General features: G+C 45.2%; 1 protein-coding gene across 7 annotated transcripts in view; it reads right to left on the reverse strand.

The window, feature by feature from the left end:
• The window catches only part of Acox3 (acyl-CoA oxidase 3, pristanoyl), a 46557-nt gene that overhangs the window by 28300 nt on the left and 7053 nt on the right, over nt 1–11204 (reverse strand). For 6 of the 7 annotated variants that reach the window (XM_063273675.1, XM_017599392.3, NM_053339.2 and 3 more), the window contains exons 2-4: nt 1154–1308; nt 585–818; nt 227–301 (exon numbers count right to left, since the gene is read on the reverse strand). In XM_063273675.1, the coding sequence (XP_063129745.1) occupies nt 227–301; nt 585–818; nt 1154–1297 (453 nt within the window). In that variant the 5' untranslated portion in view covers nt 1298–1308. Of the gene's footprint in view, nt 1–226; nt 302–584; nt 819–1153; nt 1309–11204 lie in introns of those variants that run through there. The other variant, XM_063273676.1, reaches the window with a different exon arrangement.

Below are 11204 nucleotides of genomic sequence, written 5' to 3' on the forward strand. Positions count from 1 at the left end.
TGAGCAAGGGCTGCAAAAATCTCTACGGTCACAGGAGGCTGCAGGGGTCAGAAAGGAGAGCTAAGTCCACAGACAGGCAGGGTGGGCAAGGAAAAACACCAGCCCAAGAGCACTGATATGAGCAGGGCTTGGCCCCCCGGGTCTCTCCTGTGGCCTTCCCTGTCCGTGGCTAAGTATGACACTGGTGGTGATGACACTGGGCTTACAGCTCACATGGCCAACTCACCTCCAGGTTATATATCTTCTCAAGGTACTTGAAATGGTGCTCAGAACCAGAACCGATAATTGTAGATCCAAAAACCTGAAATGGAACACAGGTCGAGGGTGGGGATGGGGGTGGGTGCTGCTGCTCCTGCCTCGGGGCAGGCATACCCCATACCTACCCCACGCACACATCTTCCTACTGGGCTGCAGATTCTGAATAAACCCGTTCTATCCAAGAATTCATGGGTGCAAATTTACACCGAGAACTGAAAATCTGATCGTGTCACTGACTCTTAAACGCTGTATATTTTGAGAGCCGTGTGGCTGATGTGTGTGGCCCTGTATGGACATGGGTTCCCTGCCCTCTGCCACACACTCACCAACATGTGGAGGACACATTTGTTGGCCAGGGACCAGTCGTACATGCCCAGGCAGTTCATCAATACTAGAATCTTCAGGGGGTTCTTTAGCATGTCCTCTGCGTTGAAGAAGCCATACTCAAAGACCCTCTTGCAGCGAAGGAAGTTCAGTTCTCGTTCCTTCTCCAGAGGCAGATCAGCCCCGAATGGGCGGGCGAAGAGAGGGTCATTCTCCAAAGTTGAGAAGATGGTTTTCTGTAAACACAGAGCACAGGGTGCTAACTTGAAAGCCAACGGTGGGATTTCACATGCTTCTATGCATTTGGTTTCTCTCGGGGTCATGACTGCCTAAGACCTAGTCTGACTCAGAAATCTCCAGATGAAAGCATCCATCCCAGCTGAGAGGAAGACATTGGGATTTCAGAATCTTGTCCATTCCTTCCCCTGGCATCCTGGGGAACATTCTGGGGTAAGGGGAGACAGACCTAGACTGTCCCAAGCCCACCCATGCTACAGAACCATCAGGGCCAGGGAGGTCACTGGGCCATGCCAAGGGGCAGACACACGACCAGGCTCCATGCAGACCTCACCTTGAAGTCGAGTACATCCTGGCCGTCCCAGAAGAGCATCAGCTCCTTGGAATTGAAGGAGGCTCTTGCTCGGTAGGCACTAAGGGGGCCCTTGGGGATGTCTGACCATAAAACACTGTCTCTTCTTTCCGATGAGGATCCCATGGTACTGTCACCTGCACAGAGAACCAAACCCGCTGTGAAGAGCCACACGGCATCGGAACAAGAACAAACCCTGGGGCACCAAAGCAACAGCGGCACCACAGCAAAGCATCAGCCTAGAGGCACCGGTGTCTAACAGGGAGGTGAGGCAGCCCCCTCTCCTGGACTGCACTCCTGAACAGGCAGTGAGGACACAGGGCAGAGCTGAACCATCTGCTGGTGGAGTTGGAAAGAGGACCAGGGAAACAGGTTGTAATAAACCTGGTAGCAATGGACAGGCCACCTTGGGGCTCACTCTCTTGTTACAAGGACACTGTGATCTTTCGTGAGCAGGAAGTTCAAGTCCCTCGTGGGTCACTAGGCCCAATGGTAGGGAACTGTCCCTCTGGGATCTAGCTCACAACACTCAAATGTCCCTGTTCACATGGACACAGGCCACTGGACACAGAAGCTGTGACTACAGGTTTCTGTGCTGGTCTGTACTCAACACTCGGGCATCCTGCTCACAGAGCGGGTAAGTCCTTTTCACTAAGGAACTGTTCTGGAATTCTCTGAACAAACTGGGTCCTCCTCCAGAGTTTGATTCATCTTGCCATAGAGGCAAAGAGCTTGTGATTTAACCAACAAGAGTCCGAAGGCCAAATCCAGGCAAGGAGGCTCTAAGACCTTTGGAACCCACTGAGGTAACTGTCCAAATAGTCTAGGGCTAGACTGCTGGAGTCACCGAGCTAGTGGTTTGCTTTTCTTTTTTAATGTGCATTGGTGTTTTGCCTGCATGTATGTCTATGAGGGTGCCAATCCTTTGGGACTGGAGTTACACAGAGTGGTGAGATGCCATGTGGGTGGGTGGGTGGAATTGAGCTTAGGACCTCTGGAAGAGCAGCCAGTGCTCTTAACCATAGAGCCATGTTTTCCTATGTAACAGGGACAACAGATACATAGAATGGCTGGGCACAGACACTGTGGGAGAGAGACCCGACCGCCTGGTCAGGTGGGCACTCCTGAGGCTGCAGAGCGGAAGAGACCACCAACACTGCCCACGCCTGCCCACATCCCTGGCCCAAGAGGAAACTGTATAAGGCCTCTGGGCTCCCGTGGGGGAGGGCCCAGGAGCGGCAAGACCCCTGCCTGAGACACCGCCGGAACCTGAAGGAAACAGACCAGATAAACAGTTCTCTGCACCCAAATCCCGTGGGAGGGAGAGCTAAACCTTCAGAGAGGCAGACAAGCCTGGGAATCCAGAAGAGACTGCTCTCTGTACATACATCTCGGACGCCAGAGGAAAACACCAAAAGCCATCTGGAACCCTGGTGCACTGAAGCTCCCGGAAGGGGCAGCACAGGTCTTCCTGGTTGCTGCCGCCGCAGAGAGCCCGTGGGCAGCACCCCGCGAGCGAACTTGAGCCTCGGGACCACAGGTAAGACCAACTTGTCTGTTGCAAGAAGGCTGCCTGGTGAAATCAGGACACACAGAGGCAGAATTCCTCTAGGACCGGGCTCGTCCTGTGTTTACCGGAAGTCCCACACCCGCGGATCCCGGTCCACAGCAGCTCTCTGCTCCCAGACCCCGTGAAAAAGAGACCTCACCGCCTGGTCAGGTGGGCACTCCTGAGGCTGCATAAGCTCCCGGAAGGGGCGGCACAGGTCTTCCTGGTTGCTGCCGCCAGAAAGAGCCCGTGGGCAGCACCCCGTGAGCGAACTTGAGCCTCGGGACCACAGGTAAGACCAACTTTTCTGCTGCAAGAAAGCTGCCTGGTGAACTCAAGACACAGGCCCACAGGAACAGCTGAAGACCTGTAGAAAGGAAAAACTACACGCCCGAAAGCAGAACACTCTGTCCCCATAACTGACTGAAAGAGAGGAAATCAGGTCTACAGCACTCCTGACACACAGGCTTATAGGACAGTCTAGCCACTGTCAGAAATAGCAGAACAAAGTAACACTAGAGATAATCTGATGGCGAGAGGCAAGCGCAGGAACCCAAGCAACAGAAACCAAGACTACATGGCATCATCGGAGCCCAATTCTCCCACCAAAACAAACATGGAATATCCAAACACACCAGAAAAGCAAGATCTAGTTTCAAAATCATATTTGATCATGATGCTGGAGGACTTCAAGAAAGACGTGAAGAACTCCCTTAGGGAAACACAGGAAAACATTAATAAACAAGTAGAAGCCTACAGAGAGGAATCGCAAAAATGCCTGAAAGAATCGCAGAAATCCCTGAAAGAATTCCAGGAAAACACAATCAAACAGTTGAAGGAATTAAAAATGGAAATAGAAGCAATCAAGAAAGAACACATGGAAACAACCCTGGATATAGAAAACCAAAAGAAGAGACAAGGAGCTGTAGATACAAGCTTCACCAACAGAATACAAGAGATGGAAGAGAGAATCTCAGGAGCAGAAGATTCCATAGAAATCATTGACTCAACTGTCAAAGATAATGTAAAGCGGAAAAAGCTACTGGTCCAAAACATACAGGAAATCCAGGACTCAATGAGAAGATCAAACCTAAAGATAATAGGTATAGAAGAGAGTGAAGACTCCCAGCTCAAAGGACCAGTAAATATCTTCAACAAAATCATAGAAGAAAACTTCCCTAACCTAAAAAAAGAGATACCCATAGACATACAAGAAGCCTACAGAACTCCAAATAGATTGGACCAGAAAAGAAACACCTCCCGTCACATAATTGTCAAAACACCAAACGCACAAAATAAAGAAAGAATATTAAAAGCAGTAAGGGAAAAAGGTCAAGTAACATATAAAGGCAGACCTATCAGAATCACACCAGACTTCTCGCCAGAAACTATGAAGGCCAGAAGATCCTGGACTGATGTCAAACAGACCCTAAGAGAACACAAATGCCAGCCCAGGTTACTGTATCCTGCAAAACTCTCAATTAACATAGATGGAGAAACCAAGATATTCCATGACAAAACCAAATTTACACAATATCTTTCTACAAATCCAGCACTACAAAGGATAATAAATGGTAAAGCCCAACATAAGGAGGCAAGCTATACCCTAGAAGAAGCAAGAAACTAATCGTCTTGGCAACAAAACAAAGAGAGTGAAAGCACACAAACATAACCTCACATCCAAATATGAATATAACGGGAAGCAATAATCACTATTCCTTAATATCTCTCAACATCAATGGCCTCAACTCCCCAATAAAAAGAAATAGATTAACAAACTGGATACACAACGAGGACCCTGCATTCTGCTGCCTACAGGAAACACACCTCAGAGACAAAGACAGACACTACCTCAGAGTGAAAGGCTGGAAAACAACTTTCCAAGCAAATGGTCAGAAGAAGCAAGCTGGAGTAGCCATTCTAATATCAAATAAAATCAATTTTCAACTAAAAGTCATCAAAAAAGATAAGGAAGGACACTTCATATTCATCAAAGGAAAAATCCACCAAGATGAACTCTCAATCCTAAATATCTATGCCCCAAATACAAGGGCACCTACATACGTAAGAGAAACCTTACTAAAGCTCAAAACACACATTGTACCTCACACAATAATAGTGGGAGATTTCAACACCCCACTCTCATCAATGGACAGATAATGGAAACAGAAATTAAACAGTGATGTCGACAGACTAAGAGAAGTCATGAGCCAAATGGACTTAACGGATATTTATAGAACATTCTATCCTAAAGCAAAAGGATATACCTTCTTCTCAGCTCCTCATGGTACTTTCTCCAAAATTGACCATATAATTGGTCAAAAAATGGGCCTCAACAGGTACAGAAAGATAGAAATAATCCCATGCATGCTATCGGACCACCACGGCCTAAAACTGGTCTTCAATAACAATAAGGGAAGAATGCCCACATATACGTGGAAATTGAACAATGCTCTACTCAATGATAATCTGATCAAGGAAGAAATAAAGAAAGAAATTAAAAACTTTTTAGAATTTAATGAAAATGAAGGTACAACATACCCAAACTTATGGGACACAATGAAAGCTGTGCTAAGAGGAAAACTCATAGCGCTGAGTGCCTGCAGAAAGAAACAGGAAAGAGCATATGTCAGCAGCTTGACAGCACACCTAAAAGCTCTAGAACAAAAAGAAGCAAATACACGCAGGAGGAGTAGAAGGCAGGAAATAATCAAACTCAGAGCTGAAATCAACCAAGTAGAAACAAAAAGGACCATAGAAAGAATCAACAGAACCAAAAGTTGGTTCTCTGAGAAAATCAACAAGATAGATAAACCCTTAGCCAGACTAACGAGAGGACACAGAGAGTGCGTCCAAATTAACAAAATCAGAAACGAAAAGAGAGACATAACTACAGATTCAGAGGAAATTCAAAAAATCATCAGATCTTACTATAAAAACCTATATTCAACAAAACTTGAAAATCTTCAGGAAATGGACAATTTCCTAGACAGATACCAGGTATCGAAGTTAAATCAGGAACAGATAAACCAGTTAAACAACCCCATAACTCCTAAGGAAATAGAAGCAGTCATTAAAGGTCTCCCAACCAAAAAGAGCCCAGGTCCAGACGGGTTTAGTGCAGAATTCTATCAAACCTTCATAGAAGACCTCATACCAATATTATCCAAACTATTCCACAAAATTGAAACAGATGGATCACTACCGAATACCTTCTACGAAGCCACAATTACTCTTATACCTAAACCACACAAAGACACAACAAAGAAAGAGAACTTCAGACCAATTTCCCTTATGAATATCGACGCAAAAATACTCAACAAAATTCTGGCAAACCGAATCCAAGAGCACATCAAAACAATCATCCACCATGATCAAGTAGGCTTCATCCCAGGCATGCAGGGATGGTTTAATATACGGAAAACCATCAACGTGATCCATTATATAAACAAACTGAAAGAACAGAACCACATGATCATTTCATTAGATGCTGAGAAAGCATTTGACAAAATTCAACACCCCTTCATGATAAAAGTCCTGGAAAGAATAGGAATTCAAGGCCCATACCTAAACATAGTAAAAGCCATATACAGCAAACCAGTTGCTAACATTAAACTAAATGGAGAGAAACTTGAAGCAATCCCACTAAAATCAGGGACTAGACAAGGCTGCCCACTCTCTCCCTACTTATTCAATATAGTTCTTGAAGTTCTAGCCAGAGCAATCAGACAACAAAAGGAGATCAAGGGGATACAGATCGGAAAAGAAGAGGTCAAAATATCACTATTTGCAGATGATATGATAGTATATTTAAGTGATCCCAAAAGTTCCACCAGAGAACTACTAAAGCTGATAAACAACTTCAGCAAAGTGGCTGGGTATAAAATTAACTCAAATAAATCAGTTGCCTTCCTCTATACAAAAGAGAAACAAGCCGAGAAAGAAATTAGGGAGACGACACCCTTCATAATAGACCCAAATAATATAAAGTACCTCGGTGTGACTTTAACCAAGCAAGTAAAAGATCTGTACAATAAGAACTTCAAGACACTGAGGAAAGAAATTGAAGAAGACCTCAGAAGATAGAAAGATCTCCCATGCTCATGGATTGGCAGGATTAATATAGTAAAAATGGCCATTTTACCAAAAGCAATCTACAGATTCAATGCAATCCCCATCAAAATACCAATCCAATTCTTCAAAGAGTTAGACAGAACAATTTGCAAATTCATCTGGAATAACAAAAAACCCAGGATAGCTAAAGCTATCCTCAACAATAAAAGGACTTCAGGGGGAATCACTATCCCTGAACTCAAGCAGTATTACAGAGCAATAGTGATAAAAACTGCATGGTATTGGTACAGAGACAGACAGATAGACCAATGGAATAGAATTGAAGACCCAGAAATGAACCCACACACCTATGGTCACTTGATTTTTGACAAAGGAGCCAAAACCATCCAATGGAAAAAAGATAGCATTTTCAGCAAATGGTGCTGGTTCAACTGGAGGTCAATATGTAGAAGAATGCAGATCGATCCATGCTTATCACCCTGTACAAAGCTTAAGTCCAAGTGGATCAAGGACCTCCACATCAAACCAGACACACTCAAACTAATAGAAGAAAAACTAGGGAAGCATCTGGACCACATGGGCACTGGAAAAAATTTCCTGAACAAAACACCAATGGCTTACGCTCTAAGATCAAGAATCGACAAATGGGATCTCATAAAACTGCAAAGCTTCTGTAAGGCAAAGGACACTGTGGTTAGGACAAAACGGCAACCAACAGATTGGGAAAAGATCTTTACCAATCCTACAACAGATAGAGGCCTTATATCCAAAATATACAAAGAACTCAAGAAGTTAGACCGCAGGGAAACAAATAACCCTATTAAAAAATGGGGTTCAGAGCTAAACAAAGAATTCACAGCTGAGGAATGCCAAATGGCTGAGAAACACCTAAAGAAATGTTCAACATCTTTAGTCATAAGGGAAATGCAAATCAAAACAACCCTGAGATTTCACCTCACACCAGTGAGAATGGCTAAGATCAAAAACTCAGGTGACAGCAGATGCTGGCGAGGATGTGGAGAAAGAGGAACACTCCTCCATTGTTGGTGGGATTGCAGACTGGTACAACCATTCTGGAAATCAGTCTGGAGGTTCCTCAGAAAATTGGACATTGAACTGCCTGAGGATCCATCTATACCTCTCTTGGGCATATACCCAAAAGATGCCTCAACATATAAAAGAGACACGTGCTCCACTGTGTTCATTGCAGCCTTATTTATAATAGCCAGAAACTGGAAAGAACCCAGATGCCCTTCAACAGAGGAATGGATACAGAAAATGTGGTACATCTACACAATGGAATATTACTTAGCTATCAAAAACAACGAGTTTATGAAATTCGTAGGCAAATGGTTGGAACTGGAAAATATCATCCTGAGTGAGCTAACCCAATCACAGAAAGACATATATGGTATGCACTCATTGATAAGTGGCTATTAGCCCAAATGCTTGAATTACCCTAGATCCCTAGAACAAACGAAACTCAAGACAGATGATCAAAATGTGAATGCTTCACTCCTTCTTTAAATGAGGAAAAAGAATACCCTTGGCAGGGAAGGGAGAGGCAAAGATTAAAACAGAGACTGAAGGAACACCCATTCAGAGCCTGCCCCACATGTGGCCCATACACATACAGCCACCCAATTAGACAAGATGGATGAAGCAAAGAAGTGCAGACCGACAGGAGCCGGATGTAGATCGCTCCTGAGAGACACAGCCAGAATACAGCAAATACAGAGGCGAATGCCAGCAGCAAACCACTGAACTGAGAATAGGTCCCCCGTTGAAGGAATCAGAGAAAGAAATGGAAGAGCTTGAAGGGGCTTGAGACCCCATATGTACAACAATGTCAAGCAACCAGAGCTTCCAGGGACTAAGCCACTACCTAAAGACTATACATGGACTGACCCTGGACTCTGACCCCATAGGTAGCAATGAATATCCTAGTAAGAGCACCAGTGGAAGGGGAAGCCCTGGGTCCTGCTAAGACTGAACCCCCAGTGAACTAGACTATGGGGGGGAGGGCGGCAATGGGGGGAGGGTTGGGAGGGGATTACCCATAAGGAAGGGGGAGGGGGGAGGGGGATATTTGCCCGGAAACCGGGAAAGGGAATAACACTCGAAATGTATATAAGAAATACTCAAGTTAATTAAAAAAAAAAAAAAAAGAATGGCTGGGCACTCACTCTGACAACCAAGAAGTCCTACGAGACCTTCCCCAGCTCTACGCCACAGGTTGTCCCCACAGAAACATGAGCCACTAAATCCAAGGCTCCTGCACACACACAAAACTGGGAGCAAGGGCTCAAAGCAACAGAAGGACAACAGACAAAAACTCCAGGGGCAAAAACTATGTCCTTATAAAGAATGACGGGACTGGAAAACGTCCACCATCTGCTCCCAGGAAAGAGAAAGTCCAGATTCTGATCAGGATACAGAGGGGACATCGGCACCCATCGCAAACCAGAGGGACTAAAGGAATATACACATGAGAGTTAGCCCAGAGGCAGTAAGCAGAAAAGGACCATGAGGGAAACTACCAGTTACCCACATATGCTACAGTGGAAAAGGACTCCAAGTAAAAGGGAATGTAAGGGTTAGAAGAATGAAGCCAGAGCTGGAGCCACAGCCCAGTGTTTAAAAGTGCTCACTGCTCTAGCAGAGGATACAGATTGGGTTACCAGCACCCACATATTGGCTTATACGTGTCTCCAGTTCCAGGGGGTCTAAAACTCTGGACCTCCTTGGGTTCCTGCACACATGCGGCACATAGACATACATGCAACCACACATGCAAAATTAAACATTTAAACAAACAATGAAGCTACCACCATGGAGGGCAGAGACACAAATGCCTTATACTGGGTTTGAGACAGCCACATGACTTGTGAGAGGCCAGAAGGCTCTAAGAAGCAAGGCCAGTGACAGGGACCAGTAGGAAGAGACTTTTTTCCCTTGGGGAAACAGGACCAGGCACTGTTGCTTGCTACAAATTCTTGCTTCTAACACAATGCTTCTAATGCTGACAATTATAACTGACTGCACTGGGAGTAAGAATGGCTTCTAACAGTCTGACTTAGAGTTATACTGCTGCGAGCAGACACCATGACCAAGGCAAGTCTTATAAAGGACCACATTTAATTGGGGCTGGTTTACAGGTTCAGAGGTTCAGTCCATTATCATCAAGGTGGGAGCATGGCAGCGTCCAGACAGTCATGGTGCAGGCAGAGCTGAAAGTCCTACCTCTTCATCTGAAGGCTGCTACTGGAAGACTGACTGCCAGGCAGCTAGGATGAGGGTCTTAAGCCCACACCCACAGGGATACACCTACTCCAACAAGGCCACACCTCCTAGTGCCACACATACAAACCATCGCACAATCCTTCCCCAGTTTAAGATATTCAAGACCATACTATAGACCAATGGTTCTCAACCTGTGGGTCTCAAACCCTTTGGGAATCAAAACAACCCTTTCACAAGGGTCTCCTAAGATAACCGGAAAACAGAGATATTTACATTATGACTCATAGCAGTAGCAAAATTACAGTTATGAAAATAAGGTTATGGTTGGGGGTCACCACAACCTGAGAAACTGTATTAAAGGGTCATAGCATTTGGAAGGTTGAGAACCACTGCTCTAGACAGATAACCAAATGTTGGCACCTGTGAGAAGAGCGATTAATTTAATTAATAGCATTTGGAACACCTTCAAGGTCAAAATGAGCTACCTGACTTAATCAGCCTTCTGGCAAAACCAGCCAATAACCGATGGCTGGCAGATAAGACCAACAACTAACAAGCAATTCTCAAACATGAGCAATGGGGGCTGTGCCCATCTAAATGGGTAAGGCAGCACATGAACAGCCTCAGGCAAGCCAATCAACACAGAAGCCTTCACCTTCTGGGATGGTCAAACCTTACAACGTGACTATAAACTTATCTGTGTGTAGCTGAGGTTATTTCCAGAAAGCTTTAACTGACAGAAGACCCAAGTTAAACATGAGAACATCATCCCATGGGCTGCGGGGGAAGGGCTGGCAAGATGGCTAAGCCCTAACGGCTCTTGCTGTCAAGCTTGAAGACCTGGGTTCAATTCCAGGGGCCCCATATAGTGGAGGGCAAGAATCAACTCTCCCAGTTTGTTCTATGACACTCCCCACTACATGCATGTGATGACATGAATAAGTCTCTGCCCCAGAGGATAAATGGATAAAACAGAATTTTTAAAAAGTTTAAGGGGGGGGGGGTGGGTGCAACACAGTCCAGCAGGTAGAAATGCTAGCCATCAAGGCTTATGCACAGAAATTGATCTACATGCATGTTAAGTGAGGGCTGACCCTGACAAGATGCCCTCTGGCTGTATACACACACACACACACACGCGCGCGCGCGCACACATACATACATACT

This window comes from Rattus norvegicus, chromosome 14 (genome assembly GCF_036323735.1).
Source record: "Rattus norvegicus strain BN/NHsdMcwi chromosome 14, GRCr8, whole genome shotgun sequence".
In the NCBI taxonomy this organism is placed as follows: domain Eukaryota; kingdom Metazoa; phylum Chordata; class Mammalia; order Rodentia; family Muridae; genus Rattus; species Rattus norvegicus.